The sequence below is a fragment of the Drosophila novamexicana genome, unplaced genomic scaffold (assembly GCF_003285875.2).
Source record: "Drosophila novamexicana strain 15010-1031.04,08,12 unplaced genomic scaffold, DnovRS2.1 tig00000485-arrow-pilon, whole genome shotgun sequence".
Classification (NCBI taxonomy): domain Eukaryota; kingdom Metazoa; phylum Arthropoda; class Insecta; order Diptera; family Drosophilidae; genus Drosophila; species Drosophila novamexicana.
Window position 1 is genome coordinate 1185357 of NW_020824808.1, and position 17945 is coordinate 1203301.

Consider the following 17945-nt stretch of genomic DNA (forward strand, 5'->3'; position numbering starts at 1 on the left):
ATTGAATCAAAAACATGACCTATTCTAAGCGAGTCAGATAATAAATAATTTTGCCATGCTGCCACAGCTCTCACTCATTGGCCAATTCAGTTGCGTATCAGTTTAGCATCAGAGAGCGCCAAAGCATTTGAAATTCTTATAAATAATTGGCAGCACTGGACGGTAGTTGCTATCAATTGCTAGATTCGATATATTTAAGTTAACGATAGGTAAGCCATGCCATGAATTCAAAATGTTATGTTTTTAAGTGCTGTATTATTATACAAAAATCATCTAAGCAAAATAATTAAGCTGTAAAGTGCAAATGTAGACGCCAAAAGTAACAACAATATGAGCATGATGGCAGTTTGCAAGTAATATATCGATATAATACCAAAATATGGTAGCTCGAATGCGTGATAAATAAAACGGAACAAACACAAATTAGGTCAGACTACCCTGTTCAAAAAACAGCGCCTATACCAATGTGGCAACGCCAAGCTATGCGATTAAATACTACTTATGTTTTTGTCACTGTTTGAATTATTAATAAAATGTCGTTTTCAAGCGCTGGTGATTTCCGCGTAGTTCTACAACAATATAAAGTAAGCCTTACTGCCCAAACGTTTAACACAACAACTTAACTATTATCATTCAGTACGGATCGCATCAAATATTCTGCATCATCAAGATACTGCCAGACACCGTCAGTTTTTTCGAAAAGGAGCCGGAAACTGACTTCAACTGGATGACGGCCGCTCGCTGGACAAAGCTTGAGAGCGCCTTGTGGCGACTGTTTGCCAGCCTCAGTAATTGGGATGAAGATGCACGCAAGCTAAAAACCCAAATGCTCATAGATCACATAAAAGTGTCGGTCAGTTCGTCCGAGGAATTGCTGCCAGCGGCACAAAAGCTCTTGCAGGATGAGGTGCTAGCCCAAAATGATCTTGGCCTGGAGATTGAGCTGCGGTACATGTCACACGAGGACAAAACAATTGTTGACTCACAGGCGAAAAAACGCAAGCATGCTGACAGAGTAAAAACCACCCCGCTGGAGTGCAGCGCCGACAATTCCAAAGTCAAGTCGGCGGGTTCCAACACTTCCAGCAAAAAGAAGTCAGCAGCCAAAGTTAGGTGGGCAAAGCCTTTAACTGCTCTAGCTGCTCAATTTAATGCATTATTATCAATCCTTTTGCAGTAATTCCGAACAAACTCAGCCGTCCGAAGAGCCGTCCGTAAGCAAACGTCCGGGCTCGGAAACAACGAGCAGAAAGCGTGAGCGTAGATCAATTTCCCAAGGTAGTCACAGTGTCAAAGATGTGCCGCCAACTTCAACGATTGAACAGACTTCGTCTCGCAGTCGTACGGACAAGCGCACGAAGAGTCCAACTTCGCGGTATGCTGATTACTTGTATAGTAGTATGTATAATATATATTTAAAATTTCTAGTGCAAACTCCGCTGAGCCAAAGGCGGAACGGCGTTCAGCTCGATCTCCGGTGCGACCAGGTCGTTATAATGAATTTGTTTTGAGGTAGCTGTGGACATATAAATATTAAAACTATGTCATCATACATTCGTATATTATATATTTTACAGCGATAAAGTTACGCGTAAAGTTAAACAGAAAAGAACTGACAGCGACTCCAGCTCTGAGAAAGGACCAAGCCAAAGTGCAAGTAACAACAAGCACAAGCAAACGGTTGCCAATGGAAACGCAGCTCATTCAGGCTCACAAAACTGGAAATTTGAACAGCTCGATGGAGCGCGCATAAATAAGGCTGCGCTCAAGCAACTGAACGATATGCTTGACATACCCAAGCCGCGTAAAGTTAAGATTCTGTAAGATTTGAATTTAATAACATTATCATGCATCAAAGTCGCATCGAGATAAACATGTCTCTCTATTCTTTCATCGATCTAAATGTAGCAAACTTCTCAAAATAGTTGAAACGTAGCATAGAATTGGCTTTTTTTTGTCCACTCGAATCAAACCACATCCCATTCAGTTTCGGACTACTTTAATGTATTGCTCCTATAGAACCAGATCTTATATAAAAACTTAATGGTTTGTCAAGATATATATAGCAACCGTTCCAATCTAAATCCCATCCTATGTTGTAACTTATTTCTCTAATAAAAATAATTTTACATATTAGTCTGCTTAAGGATATGGACGAGGCGACAGTTCTTAAAACATTCGAAGCATATCGGATAGACTTCGATCGGCTATTCAAGGAGCGGGAGCATAAGTACCAAACAACCAGCTATATGACCATCGATCACTGCCACATTATGGATATATTAACAAAACCGATACGCGACAGCATGATTAAGAAACTGGGCGAGGCATATAGCAAATCGGGCGTAAGTTGAAAAAATATAAATTATATATATGTACACATGCTCAAGATCCGATTTCTTTATAGCCGCACGGTTCGCTGGTTATAAATGGCCTATTGCCGCTTTGGATAATTCGTCTGTTTATGGACAGGTACCACTTAACGCAGAAGGAGGCAGTGCATCAGATTGCGGATCAACTTAAGTACAACACATACCTCAAAGCGCTCAATAATGAGCCACTTAGCTCGGATTTGGAAGACCTATAAAAGGCAACACTAGATAATTATACATGTATTTAAATTTATTTGGAATCTTTACTCTGTTACGCATTCAATTCATTTATATATCTCATTTGTTTAAATATATTAAATCAAAATGTAGCTTTTTTGAGCCGTACAACGAGAACGAAAACGACTTTGACGCAGAGAGCTTTACGGCGATGTGCTATGAAATTTTCTTACTTAAAACTAAACACGTGCCTAGGTAGATGTACTGTTGATGCAACGGTAGTGTATCACCTGCGCACATGCGTAGGGTATGTACTCAGTCTGTCTGCCACAATCGTATATTTACACAATTCATATATGGATGTGGGATGGTATAGAATGGGTATGTGTGATGTCTGCCTGCAGCTTAGAGCTCATCATGCTGTTGCTCCTCATCGTCTTCTTCGGCATTTGTGTTCGCCTCGTTGCTGCTGGCCTTTGCCTCATCACTGTCATCGTCATCATCCTCATCGAACTCAATTTGCTCGTCCTGTGGCACGCCCAGTGTCTGACGCATCATACGCTCAATGCTGTCGGCAAAGCTTGCTGTCTCCTGCAACATGTAGCCGGAGCGTAGTGTGGAAGTACGGTACATCATGAGCGCCATTTCCTTGGCCGTTTCGTCGGCCTCATCAGCTTCAACGCGACGCAACAGCTCGCGCATCAGCGGATGTCTGGGGTTTATCTCTAGCGTTTTCTTCTGGTTAAGATAGTAGCTACGCTGCGGGTCATCGGCCTTTTGATGGGCATTCGACATGGCCAAACGCTCCATGTTGCCGGTCCAGCCAAACACGCTGGCGACCAGAGCGCAAGGCGAGTTGCTGAGACGCTCCGAGACCTGAGCCTTGGAGATCAGATCCTTGAGGGCCACATCATTCAGCCATTTAACCAAAGGCTCGAATGTGCTCTTCAAAACCTCAAACTTTTCTTTGCTCTTCTCGGACTCGTTCAGCTTGAATCCCTCCTTGGCAACATTCTGGAATTTCTTTCCATCGAATTCTGGCAGCGCCGAGATACAGTACTCATCCACAGCCTCAACCAGGTAGAGCACCTCATAGCCCTTGCTCAGCAAACGCTCAACAAATGGCGACTTCTCGACCTCACCACGGTTAGCGCCGGCAATATAATAGATATGGTCCTGCTTGGACTTCATGCGTTCGACGTACTCGGCCAACGAGGTAACGCCCTTGCCATTAGAGCTCTGGAACCGCAGCAGCTTGGCCAGACGCGAACGATTGCTGGGATCCTCCATGACGCCCAATTTGATGCTAACATAAAACAAATAAGTTATTTAACGATAAATGAATAATCCCCCAGTGTTATACATACTTGGTGGAGAACTCCTTCCAGAACTTCTCGTATGCGGCCTTGTCGATCTTCTTAATCATGTCCAGTACCTTGCGTACCAGCTTCTTCTTGATAACCTTAATCAGCTTGTGCTGCTGCAACGTTTCACGAGAGACATTCAAAGGCAGATCATCAGAATCGACCACACCGCGAATGAAGCTCAAATAGTTGGGCATCATATCGTTGAACTCATCCGTAATGAACACACGGCGCACGTACAACTTAATGTTGTCCGATTTGGTGCCATAGCGATTGAAGGATTCAGATGGCTGAACTTTTGGAATGTATAGCAAACTCTTGAAGGTGACTTCGCCTTCGGCAACAAAATGGGTTTGAGTTAGAGGCTCGCTCGAATCCTTGGTCAGACTCTTATAGAATGCATTGTACTCCTCCTCAGTGACTTCAGCTGGTTTGCGTGTCCAGATGGGCTTGCTATCGTTGATCAGCAGCCAGTCCCAGACGGTCTTTGAAACCTTCTTGGTCTTGGGCTTATCCTGGTCATTATCCTCCTCAACCTTAACATCCTCATCGGCTTCCTCGATATCATCTTCGGACTTTTCGGCTGCGGGTGCTTCATCCTCGACGGGCACCTCCTCATCGACAGTTTTGCTAGACCACATCATGATGGGGAAGTTAATGAACTGCGAGTATTTGCGAATCAGTTCGCGGACGGTGTCCTCCTCCAAAAAGTCCTGAGCCTCGTCCTTGAGATACAGCGAGATGATTGAGCCACGTTTGAGGGTATCGCCACGTGGATCTTCCGTAATACTGAAGCTATTAGCATCCGACTCCCAGATGTACTGCTTATCATCGTTGTGCTTGGTGGTGACCACAACACGATCAGCGACAAGGAAAGCCGAATAGAAACCCACACCGAACTGTCCAATCATATCATTCAAATCCTGACCCTCCGACTTGCTGGGATCCTGCATTTTGGCCAAGAAATCGGCAGTGCCAGACTTCGCAATCGTGCCCAAGTTATTAATGAGATCCTGATGAGTCATGCCAATGCCAGAGTCCAAAATGTGCAACACTTTGTTCTCCTTGTCGGCCTTAATGCGTATATGCAGTTCCGGATTGGACTCCAGCTCCTTGCGATCGGTCAGCGCCAGTAGACGAATCTTGTCAATGGCATCGGAAGCGTTCGAGATGAGCTCACGCAGGAAGATCTCCTTGTTTCGATAAAGCGAATTAATAATCAGCTTCATCATGCGGTTGACCTCCGTTTGGAATGTGAACTTCTCAGCCTGAGAGGGAAAAAGAACAGAAGAAAACAAAGCTCCTTTAAATAAGGCTAAGCACGCTAATGGCAAACACTAAAAACACTAAACTTTTCTTAGTGTGGGGTTGTATTTTATTGAGCAGAAGGAAGTTCAAATGCATATTATGCCAGCTAAGAGCTGGGTATAGGGTATTTAATAAGCGGGCACTTTCGACTGTAGCATTATGTTTTATGAATGGGCTTGTCTGCGTATACGTATATGTGTGCGTAAACGTGGGCATGCGGGCGATCTTTCGTGTGTGTATGTGTGTGTGTGTGTGCTTACCTTTTCGCGTATTTCTTTCAGTTGTGCCACATTTAGGCCGTCCAATTGAATAGCTTCTTCCTCGCGCTTGAGCGTTTCGGCATCTGTATTAAAATATTTAAATATATATTTTTATATACATATATATGAATGTCAACTTGTATTTGTATGGTGATAAGGGGCGTCAACATTAGCAACGGTAAAAGCTTAACGCTGACGTGTACAAAAATGCTGCTGACCGGTAGGGGGCGTATACTATATACAATTACCTGTTCTGGAACCTTCTTTAAAAGCGCCCAAGTCCAGGTCAATCGTCTCAGTGCTGTCTGCATCATCAGCAACAATTTGATTGATGCCTAATTTTACGAAAACAGTGATGAAAAATAATTATGTTAATGCAAAATTTAGGTTAAAATGCCGGCAGAAAGCGTGGCATTTCATTGAGCGTACCTGCTAAAAGCAAAAGGCCCAGCAGCAAAAACTGCTTCATCTTTGATTTATTTACAACTTAATTAACTTGCACTGAAATTGGATTAATGTGCCTTCTGGCCACGTCAGTGCAACAACTTCGGATGCCCACCAAGATTCGTTGTAACTCCCCACGACAGAAGTTGACCGACCGAACGCTTTTCGCACACAAAAATGACGCCGTTGCGACGCAGCCAACGCATATAAATAAGTCACAACAGAGTTGCCAGATAATGAAAACTATTTTTAACAACTATTTTTTAGTTACAAGCACAAATCGTGGCGCTAAATAGCGAATGCTACTTGAGATTTTATTCTAATTAATAAGCTTATATGTTTTAAAACATGGTGTATTTTGTGCTGCTGTTAGCAGCACGTCAAGCATATATTATTAAAATATTCTAAAAATATCAATAATATTTTGCGCTGCGTATGCAGCGTGGCCGCATCATTCGATAACAGTCAGTGCAAGCTGATTTTGACATTCCTTTTCGTGTGCGTTTTTCTCACATGCTACATACACACACACACGTGCACAGCTCAACTCGCAAACGATCTGGGATTTGTAGTTGGCCAAGAAATTAAATGAATTAACAATCAATAAACATTTTCGTGAGTTATTTAAAATATACAAAGCTTATGCTTTTATATTTCAGCATATTTTTAGTACACATTTTATAGAATGCGCCACGGCAGCAGCGCACAGTGACAGCAGCAGCAGCAGCAGCAGCAGCGAGAGCCACTTGAGCGCGAGCGAGCAGCAACAAAATCGGCAACAGACAGCAACATTTCATTATTGTTCGTCGTGCGTGGAGGTGGAGCACCCGTCAATTATAGTTTCGCGTAGTCTCATTTTATCCGCCGTCCTCTACACACGAACACACACTCACAACCGTTAACACGGAAAAGGCTGAGACCGTATTATACAACAAAATTATAAGTGTGCAAATTAAAGTACGCCGGCAATCGATGTGTATTTGTCCTTCAACTTCAACCCAGTTGCGTGGCCACAAATCTAAATCCATACCACAAATAGTTATTTCAACGGCAACATCGAGCGTGATAGTGTGCCGTGCATATATGTGTGTGTGTGTCTATATGTGTGCGCAACGTAAGGCAATATCATTAGCCAAAGTGCGTGCTCGCTTATCAGCTGCTCGCTGGTGGCAGTACCTGTAAACTCGCTGCGAAAGTTGCGGCGAAAGGCAGAAGCGAAGAGAAATCACACTGTCAAAGCAAAAGAAACGCCAATAACGCAAGCAACGCAAGCGGCTACTCAAAGTTTTTGTTATTTTTTTTAAATTTGAAAGGAAAATCTAATAAGATTTTTTTTGGACGCCAAAGTCAATTCCAAATTGCAACACAGAGGCCAACGCCATGAATATCGATGACTACGAATCGCTGCCGACGACCAGCGTCGGTATAAATATGACTGCTGGCGCGTTAGCGGGCGTATTGGAGCATATTGTCATGTATCCGCTGGACTCGGTTAAGGTGAGTTTATGCGTGTGTGCGTGTGTGATGCTGTTTTATTTTTCCAAGAATGCTAAAAGCTGTGTATGTAATTGAAGTGGTGCATAAACATAGCGCACCTAACCTCACAATTGCGCATATCTCAATGTATTTCCCATGTGTGTGTGTGTGTGTGTGGTTGTGTCTGTTTTCGTCTTATGCTTGGCATAATCGTGATGTAATTCCTTGGACATTTGCTGCTCAGCAATGCGCGCGTTGCTCACCCCCTCTTACAGCGAGGTTTTTTAACCCAGCTCAGCTGGTAGATTTGTGTCATGCTGTCCGTTTACCCAGCTATTCGGTGCTTATCAGTGCACGTTCTTGACGGTTTTATAATATATACTACAAATTGCCTGATAAGATTAGTTTCGCTTTTAGGCGGCATCATGATGGATGTTCGGTAGCTAAGTCACGCATTATGATATAATCTAATAGACCATATCACATTATATATATATGTATGTACATACATATAATGAAAGAGCGCTTCGACTAGCGTTCTTTGGTGCCAAAGTCTCTTTTTATTTCACAATTTGCATTTACATATATATGCATATCACTTCGTATGCGTGTGTACATATGTACTTTAAAATAATGAAAATGATATCAACGTTTAGTCTTACATCGACTTCTAATTAACTCTTTGTGAGCTGATAAAAAGTCAAAATAGAAACAAGAGTTGCATTGTTTAGAGTGCACGACTAAAAGATATCCCGTAGCCGGTTATGATTCTTATTTGCTAAGAGAGAGTGAAAGCATTTCGGCAAAATCATTGGTTACTAGAACTTTTGAGAATCGCATCGAAAGGCAATTGTTAAAGAGTGCATTGTAAAAGAATTAAGCAGAGAAAGACTAAGAACAACAAGAGATGTTAGCACATCATTTTAGCTAAACATTTGTGCTAATATGAAACACGTAATATTTGTAACAAACTTGCATAACTTTACCCTATTATATCCATTTTGATTGGGTCTAAAAACGTACCATAGATCATTATAGTGTAAATATTCCATTGAACTCAGAACTGTATAAACTATATACTTTTATTATATAGTACTCTATACGTGATTGAGTGCTTATATGCGTACTTAACCATAGAGCGTCATTGCGGTTGTTCGCATTTATATATACATTTTATCTTATAAATATGCATATGTGTATATGCAAAGTATAAATATGTAAGCATGCACTCAGCATGGCTGATTCTTGGCTTTAAGCGAAGTACTCGGCTGCGAGTACAAGTTGATTTGGTTTGGGCAGCCGAACGCTTATTGATTTTCTCAACGGAATCACAGAAATATATATTTGTCATTTGTCGTATTGCTCAAATACGATCCACATTTGACGGCCGGCGGGCAATTAAATGCCAAACTAAAGCTGGCTAGGGATTCCCGGCGTCATCAACAGACGCGTAATCACAATTGCATACATATGTATGTATTTATGTATATGTATTTATTGTCGCGCTGTGACGAGCTAATTTCTAGGCATTACGACATTCAGACAATAACAAATACAACAAAGTCGGGTAAAATGCTCAATTGAACGGCAATTAAACAAACTACTTGGTTCTTGTTGTTGCTGCCGTCTCTTGCTTTAATTTATAAATAATTTTTATAAAATTTGCTTTTTAAATGCTGATTTGCTTTTTTGCTTATCAAGAAATTGTCGTCGTATATGGAATCCCTGCTGGGGAGAAATGTGGATTGTAGCTTCCTTCTGTGAAACGCAGCTGTGGTAACTATTGCAGTTAAGGAAATAATATATATAGCAGAAATGAGGTACCTGCAAAAAAATACCCAGAGAGGCTTAATCCATAGGTGAAATATTTGAGATAGCAACTGGTCTTGGGAAGGTCAAGTGGCATTTTGGGAATAGAAAACAATGAAAATAGTTCTGACTCGACTTAAAAAAATAACCTTTACAGCAAATTATAGCGGATCAGATATAGATATGTGTAAAAAATAACCCAAAATTCTTCTAGGGCATAGGAATCAAATGGGTAACAATAGGTCTTGTAGCTGGCAGTAACACTGTGTCAAATGTGTCTTGTGTAACAATCATTGCCAATTTGTGGTGAAATAACCTTATTTTTTTTTTACAAGTATTTATCAGAGAGCGATTGCGCTCACTCTATATGTATGTGTTTGTTTTAATTATAAACAGCTTCGATTGATCATCGTCGGGTGCTTGATGTGGCTATTGACTTGGAAATGGTTGATTTCCATCACCTTGAGCTGGCTTCTCGTTGACGCTGATATCGTCTCCGGCATTGTTGATAGCAGCGGGCGTTTACATATTCACTTGATATATAGTTAAATATAATAGAATAGAAACTTAAATATCATACAGAATGCGCTGATATAAGCTGATAGCCATTGTTAAGGCTAGATTACCCTTATCGTGTTCGTGTCGTATTCGTTGCCAGGTCTCACTAATTTATTGCACGGATGCTGTCAAATTGTATGCCCTACCATAGCTATCTACTTACTCTGAGTATATTACTTCAAATTGTATAAACCCTGAGCGCTGTTTTGCCTAGCACTAAATATGTGTGTATCGATCGAGTTGCCATTACGTCACACTTTTTCCAAGAAAATAATTAGCTACAATGTAGATCGACATGTGCGTTCGATAACTATCTGAGTTAACTTATGCATACATACATGCATCTGAATTGTAATATGTATATAGAAAACCTGTATAGTATAGTATTATTTAGCCTCTCTTCCTGTGCCAACGGGTCAAAATGAGCTCCAAAAAGGGGATTTCCAAAATTCATCTGCAAATTAAGAATTATTTTCACAATATCATACATATTTTAGCATGTTCATTTTGTCATTGAAAGTGTAGAGCGTGACTCAATTATAAATTTTTCATGATTTTTTTAGCTTTAGCTTTTGGAAATAATGATTGGTGACATTAACTATTGCAACTTGTGGGTGACCGGCGCCAATTTTGTTTTTTACAAATATGTCTAGACATTATTAAATAGAGCAACAAACAAACAAATACATATCTTATTCTCTTGTTATACTTTTTCATTTGTTTTTATATAATTTTTTGCATACTACGCTTGTAGTTCGAAAAGTAGACTTCACTGTACTTAGCCAACTTTTAGCATTTTCACCCTTGAAGATTCTGAGAAATGCCGCGTCATTTTTATTTCTATGCAATAAAGTGCAATCTTATCAAGTCTTATAGGAACACTCTAAAAGATCTGTGTGCCGACAAATGCAACCTTCACTTCTTGTAGCTCCCCCGTTTGTGTTATGTACACAAGTTTCCCACTCCTTAGCTGAGTTTCTGATGAAGATTCACTTTAATATACAGCTGAACACGTACATATAATAAAATTGTTTACCAACAATATAATTTTTTATAGCGATTTCTTTGCAAATTTGAACTGTTCGATTTCTAATGGTCAACGCAAATTACACAGAGCAATTCTTTACGACTGTTAATAACATAAGTATCTCATGTAAAATTCCATTCTATTACTAACTTTTATGTAAACTAAATTCCTTTTTTTTTGCATTGATTTAAGTTTATTTGATCAGCAAATTGGACGTCAGGAAAATGTCATATATTAACATATATTTTATTATATTTGCAGACCCGAATGCAGAGTCTAACGTCGCCCACAGCGCATTTGAATATAATGGCCACGTTGCGGAACATGATCTCGCGGGAGGGGATCATGAGGTAAGCGCTTAGATCAATTGAAATTTCAACATCGATTTAATATGTGTTTATCCTTTCTCCCAGACCCATACGCGGAGCAAGCGCTGTGGTACTTGGCGCTGGACCAGCGCATTCATTATACTTTGGGGTCTATGAGATGACAAAGGAATCGCTGACGAAAGTCACATCACACAACCATTTAAACTACGGTGCGTTTAGCTGCAGTCAACACCCATGTAATCATTGTTGATTGTCTTTGGGTCTGTTCGTTTTTATAGTATTGTCTGGCTCATTGGCTACGGTCATACACGATGCCATCTCCAATCCCACGGACGTGATCAAGCAGCGAATGCAAATGTACAACTCACCATATACCTCGGTTATTCGCTGTATGCGGGACGTGTACCATAAGGAGGGCTTGCGCGCATTCTATCGCTCCTATTCGACGCAACTGGTCATGAATATACCATATCAGACAATTCATTTTACCACATACGAATTTCTACAGAATATGGTAAGCATTTTCTAATAATATTCTCTATAAATAGTTTTCTTAACTTTTATTTTGTAAGGAGAGTCCGTAGATCCAAATTGAAAACTATCCCTAAATGTATGTCTTTTTTAAAAATGCATGTCCGTTATAAACCCCCTAGTAGGACAAATGTATGCCCTTAAAAACGCTAATCAAGTTAACTAAAGATAACTTCCTAGTTAACATGAATTGCTAACCTTTAGGCATACAAATTATTTGCATATTAACCATTCGATCGGCAGATCTGGCAATCAATTCCATGAATTACAATTGCAAATTTACTTTAATTTACTTCAATTTCAATTTTCTCAGTTAAATGTGGAGCGCAAGTATAATCCAGTTGTGCATATGGCAGCTGGTGGAGCGGCTGGCGCTGCTGCAGCGGCTATAACGACTCCAATGGACGTGATTAAGACGCTGCTTAATACGCAGGAAACGGGTCTCACCAAGGGCATGATCGAGGCCAGCCGAAAGGTGCGTGCCAAACAGGAATTACTCAAGATTGATTGCATTAAATGAATCCCTTGCAGATTTACCGCATGGCTGGTCCGAGGGGCTTCTTTAAGGGCATCACGGCGCGTGTGCTCTACTCCATGCCCGCTACGGCTATTTGCTGGTCCACGTATGAGTTCTTCAAGTTCTATTTGTGCGGTTTGAAACCGGAGGATTATAAATCGTCAATTACTGGCCGCTCAGAGCTGGCCAAACCTGTGCCCAGTGTCGACTATGTGCTGCCCAAGAGTGAGTCCGATGAACAGGATGCGGAGTTGGCAGAAGTAACGCTCAAGGACGCGACGACGTTGCATCCGGCACCGCCGACAGTTAATGCCTCCGGTGCCATTAAAACGGTTTGTGAGCTATCCACGCGAACCGCAGCGCCCACCATTAATCTGCATACGAGGCACACGGAAGTGAAAAATCCATATGAACGGGGCTTCTCCAATACGTAAGCTGGGCGCGTGTGTGGGCGAACGGCCGTGAGCGGGGCCAGCGTTCGTTAGCACGTTAACAGCAGCGACTAAAAAATAAGCGTAGCTTTTAGTTAAGAGAGCAGCCGAAACGGAGAACTAGTTTAATATATATATATTATATATACATATATGTATATTCATATTTATATATATGTATATATATTCATTGTGGAGGATGAGGAGAAGACTGCGATGGTGTCGGACACGGCGTTTGAAACGCCTGGCGACTGCCATTGCCCGTCCTCTGCCCTCCGTTCTGGCTGCTTGTTTGAATACTCGGCGCGGAGTCGGTGAGAGTTTTATCACTCCATAGTCGGAGGTTAAATTGTAGTTGTTGTTGTGCACAAAACTCTCGCTCTCTCACACACACATACACACACCAACCAACCAACCCCCCCCCCCCCCCCCCCCCCCCCTCCCCCAAACAAAAAACAAAGACACACACGATACAGTCATCTGCGAAATTCTTGTTAAAAATACTGCTAACAATATTGTATCTATGTTAATTGAAAATTGATGAGAGGAAACCCACTTGTAAAATACTATTACCTAAAATTATGTATTACTGCGATGATTTTTTTAAAAACAAATTTAAAAGTATATATACATATACATATGAATATATTTATGTTTATGTTGTTAAAGTAAAACAAAATACAAAACAAACGCGCAATGCTACTACACACACATACACACACAAACAAATAAAACAATTTGGAAGAAATTAATTAATTTGTAATCGAATTACAATTTACATAAACAAATTATGCTGTTACAAAAAAAAAAAAAAAAAAAATCAATTAGTTTCGATAAACAACTGCTTATTGTATTATACAAATATTTGTATGAGGCAACAGATCGTGTCGAATGTCCAGCGAGAGGTGCCTCCAATCCAATGCCCGGCGCTTGATTGTGATGCTTACTTGTTAAAGTTTTAATATTACTATTATATATATATTTTTTTAATCGATGTACCAGCTAATCAGACATGATAACTATAATTGATATATGCTCTTAAGTACCAAAGTTTTTAGGCTATAAACAAAACAAAAAAGGTTCAATTCTGTAGATGGCGTCACAATCAAGTATACGGAGCAGGCACATAGCTGCAGCCTCGGATTATATCCCCATATATACACATAAACCCACACACACACACCACACACATAATTATTACGTTTATTGTTTGTTATTTTTATTTATATACATGCTTATATATCTATTACGAAATTATATATGTATATAAATATTGCACTTGCTATTTGTAACTGTGAACTGTAGCCCCTAAAATTAATACACATTATTGTTAAACAATTCAAGAGACAAGCAACAAAAAAGAGAGAAACAATGGATTTCCCCCTCCCTTAAAAAATAATTAAACGGCGATAAAAAAAACACTTGTTTTATGTCAAATGCAACAGCAATAATTGCCCTTTTATATTTTTTTATATTTATATATATGATTTGATTTGTGGTTAAAGTGTGAAGCACCAACTAGAGGATTGAATCCAGGCCGCGACGGCGCGAACGTTGCGACAAAAGTGGACGGGGCTTATAGAGATCATCGTTCGTATAGCGTTGCTGCTGGCACAGCTTCTGGCTGAGCCTTCTAGCGGACAAATCGCCTGTGAATATATATATTTATAAATAGATAAGTAAAACCACATTAAGAAAAAATACAGATAAAGCAAGAAATGGGCTGTGATAGATACGCTGGAGGCTTACCCAGTTTTAACACTTTAGAGAAACTATATGCGTTTTATGGTTATATAGGGTATGCGTGCGGAGGGCATGTGAAAAGAAAATAAAGGCAGTATGTACAGATGGATATATAGATATATACATATATATGAAGATGAAGTTTGGTAGTTCCACCAGCTAAGAGTTTATCTGACTATGGAGTGCTAGCTACCTTTTTCATGCTTTTCCAGCTCTTCGTTCTCCTTGGAATTGACGCTTATCTCTGATGGTGTGGGCGACGTCTTTGCATCATCGCGACGAGTTCTTTTGGCTTTCGCATTTGGACTGCCTGAACTGCTGTTGCTGCTGGTACTGGAACTGCTGTGCTGCTTGGAAGAGGCAGCCTCGCTGCTGAGGCGACGTTTGATTTGACTGCGCCGCGGGCAGCTTGTCTCACCCAGCTCGCCTAAAACGTTGAGCAGCTGACGCCGATCCTTGATATGTTGCTCAATCAGCTGCAGGCGCGCTTTAAACACCTCAGCATCCTGCTCGAAGTGGGTAATGGTTTCGCTGGCCTCAGGTGTGCCTTCGATGTCGGGTTGTGTTTTGGATGTTTCTTCTAAGCTTATGGATTCCTTGTCGGTAAGCTCCGCGTCAGCTATAGCAGCTGTTGCTACCTCCGTTGCGTCTACAGGCTGCGAGCAAATCTCTGCGTTGTCTGGCTCAGCAGGCATATCCTTTAAGCTTTCGTCCTCGATTGTCGCCTGCTCACTGCCAACTGGCTCCGCAATTGGCGTCTTTTCAGGCTCAGCCGAAGCGTCAGAATATTCAGTTGCTATTGTAATCTCTGGTTCGACAACTCGCTCAGGCCCTGTATCTGTTGGCTCCACGGATTGCTCCAGTGGTTTTGCATCGCTTTCGCTAGATTCGATATTGGTGCTGTTCTCCGCTGGCATCTGTAAGGCACCTGCACTGCTCAGCTCGATAAAGCTGGCCGTGGATTGCTGTAATATGTCGCTGATAACGACCACATTGCTGGCATGAACAAGCTCAGCTGCCGACTCATTGTTATTAGTGCCATTGGTGCCATTCGTTTCCGAGTCCTTATTTCCATTCTGAGCAGCTGTTTCTGTGGGTTTCTCTTTGTTTTGCGAGTCGGCAGGTTCTGCATGGGATTTGCTTGTCCAGCCTGGTGGTTTACCCTCATCATTCGAGTCCGTGCTGTTGCGTTTTTGTAGCTTCGCTTTGACCTCGTTATGATCATCTTGAACCACTGGTGCTATAGAATTGGAGGTGGAATTGGAAGTTGAATTTGAACTGGACTTGTTCCGATCACGATCACGTTCCCGATCACGTTCGCGATCCCGATCGCTGCGCTTTGAGTTTGAAGACGAGCTGCCGCTGCCATTGTGGCTGCGACTTTGATGACTATGACTATGGCTTTCTCTGCTCTCGCGACTTCTCGGCCTGTCGCGATCGGACCGTGACGTCGACGAGCTGGACTTGTGTTTCTTGTGCGTTGATGAGGATTCGTGACGAGTTGACGAACGTTTAGAGGATGATTCATGATTGCTTCGACTGGATGAGGTTGTAGCGGAGCTCTTGTCATATTTAGAACTGCTGCTCCGGTGCTTAGAACTGGATGAATGTGATGTATGAGAGGAGTGCTTCGAGCTGGAGGAAGTTTTAGTCCGCGATTTGTCACTTTCTCGCGACTTTCGTCGCGGCCTGTTGTCAGAGCGTGAGTGTGAATGCTGACGACGGTCCTTGTCCCTCGAGTGCGATTGTTTCTTCGTTTGCGAGGACGAGGAAGCGGAGGCAGGTGATGCCGTAAATTCGGCTGTTCTGTTAATATCATTTTTAATATCATCTATTAAAATTGGCAGCGTTGTGGAAGTGTGCTCAGCTTCGTCTGCCTGTGATATGTCTGCCTTTGAGTCGTTCACCGTTGCGTCCGCCTTTGATTCGTCTTTCTTTGTGTCGACTGCCTTTGTTTCGTCTATCTTCTTGTCCTCTACCCCTGCTTCGACTGTTTGCCGTAACTCTGGTTTTCTTTCTAGCACTTGTGGTGGTTCGGGTAATGGAGGTAGCTGGGGCGTTGTACTATCTTTGGCTATCACTGGCTGCGAGTTTGGTGTTGATTCCGCAAAGAGACTGCTCTCCATAGATCGATCGGATTCAGTCGGATCAGGTAGCGGTTTTGGTACTGGCTCCATGGCAACATCGCTGACATCACTTATATTGGCCTTCACCTCGCACATGATGGCGTCCTCAATGGAAAGCGCATGCGTGGCGCCGTTGGTACAGTCCGACAGGGAGTTTCTGCGCTCAGTGCCTGCAAGGAATTATTTACAATACAAACACTTTAGGCTCACTTGACACTTACCTTCGAATGTAATTGCATCCTGCTTGATGTCGAAGTGCAACTGGCGACCGCTGTTATCGTTTGCATCGCTGGAATTCTCATTAAACTTGGGCATTTGCGCTTCCTCTGATATGTTGGCAGCTATGTTCGACGCTAATTCCACGCTGTTGTTGGCCGACGTTGGCTGTGGTGCATCTGTGGAAGCAATTGTTAGGCGACTATCGCTAGATACCTGTGATAGCTGTGAGGCTTGCGAGGCGCCAGCGTCTCGCGAGTCATTGGCAAGTTCCTTGACATCCTTTATTGAATCAGATGTGTTTAGCGAGGCATTGTTTGTGTCTTCCTTAATGCTGCTGGCCGGTTCGAATGCGGGGGATGTGGTATCATCATCATCGAGAATATCTTCACCATCCACACCAGGTGGCAGCTCATCGTCCTTGCTGTCATCCTTAGTATCCGACTTGACAGTCGCACGATCGGAATCAGGACTGATTTGCTCTAGGTCTGTTGGCAACAGGCTGGCCGTTGTTTCCACCTTAAGCAAATTACCGCCATTCAGATGCCTCAGGCCATGTCCAGTGTAGGGGGGCAAGGGTGGAGCTGGTAGCAGGGGTGGACGTGGAGGCGGGTTTGCTGGCGGCGGGGGTGGCGTTATGCCCAGATATTTGTAGGCAATGCTTTCAATTTTTGGCTCAAATATTGTGGCTACCTTCGGGTTGACTACTTGATCCACTATATGATCAACGCCCTTATCCAGCACATCGGAGCTGCAAATATATCAGATTTATAATTGAGAAAGCAGCTTAAAAAATCATTTGGACCCACTCAAGCAAATGTTTGCGCAGTCGTTCCCGCAGCTGCACTTTGTTCGTATCAGGTGTCCAATGTTGCTTGGCCAGAAAATCGTTTACAGCAGTCTCGACGCGGTTGCGTACGTTCTGGTATGCTGGCTTTGTGTCCACATCCGCTAGACAGCAATTGAATCGAAACTCGTCGAAGACGCCCTGTGATTTCACCTCCTCTATGAGGGTCTTTACAAAATTGTCCATCTTACGTGGACGCAACCAAGTCGTGCAACAATCTAATTTTTATTTTGGAATTAATGTTTTTTTCAGAAGTCTTGCAATGTGACCGCACATTTCTCACGTACAAAAAACCCAATTTATTAAAAGCACTATTAAATGGTATGCGTATTTAATATCGCCCATTCGGCACTTGTGCAACACTGGCATAAGCGTATCGATACTAATTCAAATGTTAAGCAACAGCTGTG

General features: G+C 42.0%; 4 protein-coding genes across 7 annotated transcripts; 2 read left to right on the plus strand and 2 right to left on the minus strand.

The window, feature by feature from the left end:
- The first annotated feature begins 469 nt into the window (after positions 1-469).
- Positions 470-2797, plus strand: LOC115761800 (uncharacterized protein CG4951). 2 transcript variants are annotated; one of them, XR_004017774.1, is made up of 7 exons: positions 470-584; positions 638-1113; positions 1178-1375; positions 1429-1512; positions 1578-1820; positions 1909-2046; positions 2138-2216. XR_004017774.1 is itself a non-coding variant. In XM_030703743.1 (7 exons), exons 1-7 carry the CDS (start codon positions 534-536, stop codon positions 2585-2587), a joined length of 1440 nt encoding a protein of 479 aa, XP_030559603.1. In that variant the 5' UTR covers positions 477-533; the 3' UTR covers positions 2588-2797. The 2 variants fall into 2 exon arrangements, 1 of the variants encoding a protein (XP_030559603.1); XM_030703743.1 differs by lacking the exon at positions 1909-2046 and adding an exon at positions 2408-2797 and having other exon boundaries at positions 477-584; positions 2138-2345.
- On the minus strand, positions 2644-6093 carry LOC115761799 (endoplasmin homolog). The gene is made up of 5 exons (XM_030703742.1): positions 5911-6093; positions 5730-5816; positions 5482-5564; positions 3917-5181; positions 2644-3855 (listed from the first exon to the last, which is right to left on the minus strand). The coding sequence occupies exons 1-5, from the start codon at positions 5948-5950 to the stop codon at positions 2955-2957; spliced, it is 2376 nt and encodes a 791-aa protein (XP_030559602.1). The 5' UTR covers positions 5951-6093; the 3' UTR covers positions 2644-2954.
- Positions 6094-6445: 352 nt separating this feature from the next.
- LOC115761592 (mitoferrin) lies at positions 6446-13012 on the plus strand. 2 transcript variants are annotated; one of them, XM_030703387.1, is made up of 7 exons: positions 6446-6540; positions 6596-7422; positions 11057-11145; positions 11209-11333; positions 11403-11638; positions 11969-12130; positions 12187-13012. In XM_030703387.1, exons 2-7 carry the CDS (start codon positions 7306-7308, stop codon positions 12604-12606), a joined length of 1149 nt encoding a protein of 382 aa, XP_030559247.1. In that variant the 5' UTR covers positions 6446-6540; positions 6596-7305; the 3' UTR covers positions 12607-13012. The 2 variants fall into 2 exon arrangements, with proteins under 2 accessions (XP_030559247.1, XP_030559248.1); XM_030703388.1 differs by lacking the exon at positions 6446-6540 and having other exon boundaries at positions 6557-7422.
- Positions 13013-14049: 1037 nt separating this feature from the next.
- On the minus strand, positions 14050-17801 carry LOC115761571 (dentin sialophosphoprotein). 2 transcript variants are annotated; one of them, XM_030703358.1, is made up of 5 exons: positions 17498-17801; positions 16694-17439; positions 14540-16642; positions 14353-14375; positions 14198-14252 (listed from the first exon to the last, which is right to left on the minus strand). In XM_030703358.1, exons 1-4 carry the CDS (start codon positions 17719-17721, stop codon positions 14359-14361), a joined length of 3090 nt encoding a protein of 1029 aa, XP_030559218.1. In that variant the 5' UTR covers positions 17722-17801; the 3' UTR covers positions 14198-14252; positions 14353-14358. The 2 variants fall into 2 exon arrangements, with proteins under 2 accessions (XP_030559217.1, XP_030559218.1); XM_030703357.1 differs by lacking the exon at positions 14353-14375 and having other exon boundaries at positions 14050-14252.
- Positions 17802-17945: the final 144 nt, after the last annotated feature.

Excerpts from the sequence above, each read along its gene's own strand:
- LOC115761800 (XM_030703743.1), top strand. The coding sequence starts at position 534 with ATGTCGTTTTCAAGCGCTGGTGATTTCCGCGTAGTTCTACAACAATAT. Across the intron at positions 1,114-1,177 it reads AAGTCAGCAGCCAAAGTTAG|TAATTCCGAACAAACTCAGC; the intron begins GTGGGCAAAGCC and ends ATCCTTTTGCAG. Across the intron at positions 2,346-2,407 it reads AGGCATATAGCAAATCGGGC|CCGCACGGTTCGCTGGTTAT; the intron begins GTAAGTTGAAAA and ends ATTTCTTTATAG.
- LOC115761592 (XM_030703387.1), top strand. The coding sequence starts at position 7,306 with ATGAATATCGATGACTACGAATCGCTGCCGACGACCAGCGTCGGTATA. Across the intron at positions 11,334-11,402 it reads ACACAACCATTTAAACTACG|TATTGTCTGGCTCATTGGCT; the intron begins GTGCGTTTAGCT and ends TCGTTTTTATAG. Across the intron at positions 12,131-12,186 it reads TGATCGAGGCCAGCCGAAAG|ATTTACCGCATGGCTGGTCC; the intron begins GTGCGTGCCAAA and ends AATCCCTTGCAG.
- LOC115761799 (XM_030703742.1), bottom strand. The coding sequence starts at position 5,950 with ATGAAGCAGTTTTTGCTGCTGGGCCTTTTGCTTTTAGCAG. Across the intron at positions 5,565-5,729 it reads TAAAGAAGGTTCCAGAACAG|ATGCCGAAACGCTCAAGCGC; the intron begins GTAATTGTATAT and ends ATTTTAATACAG. Across the intron at positions 5,182-5,481 it reads TGAAAGAAATACGCGAAAAG|GCTGAGAAGTTCACATTCCA; the intron begins GTAAGCACACAC and ends TTTCCCTCTCAG.
- LOC115761571 (XM_030703357.1), bottom strand. The coding sequence starts at position 17,721 with ATGGACAATTTTGTAAAGACCCTCATAGAGGAGGTGAAATCACAGGGC. Across the intron at positions 16,643-16,693 it reads GGATGCAATTACATTCGAAG|GCACTGAGCGCAGAAACTCC; the intron begins GTAAGTGTCAAG and ends AATTCCTTGCAG. Across the intron at positions 14,253-14,539 it reads GCTGGAAAAGCATGAAAAAG|GCGATTTGTCCGCTAGAAGG; the intron begins GTAGCTAGCACT and ends ATATATTCACAG.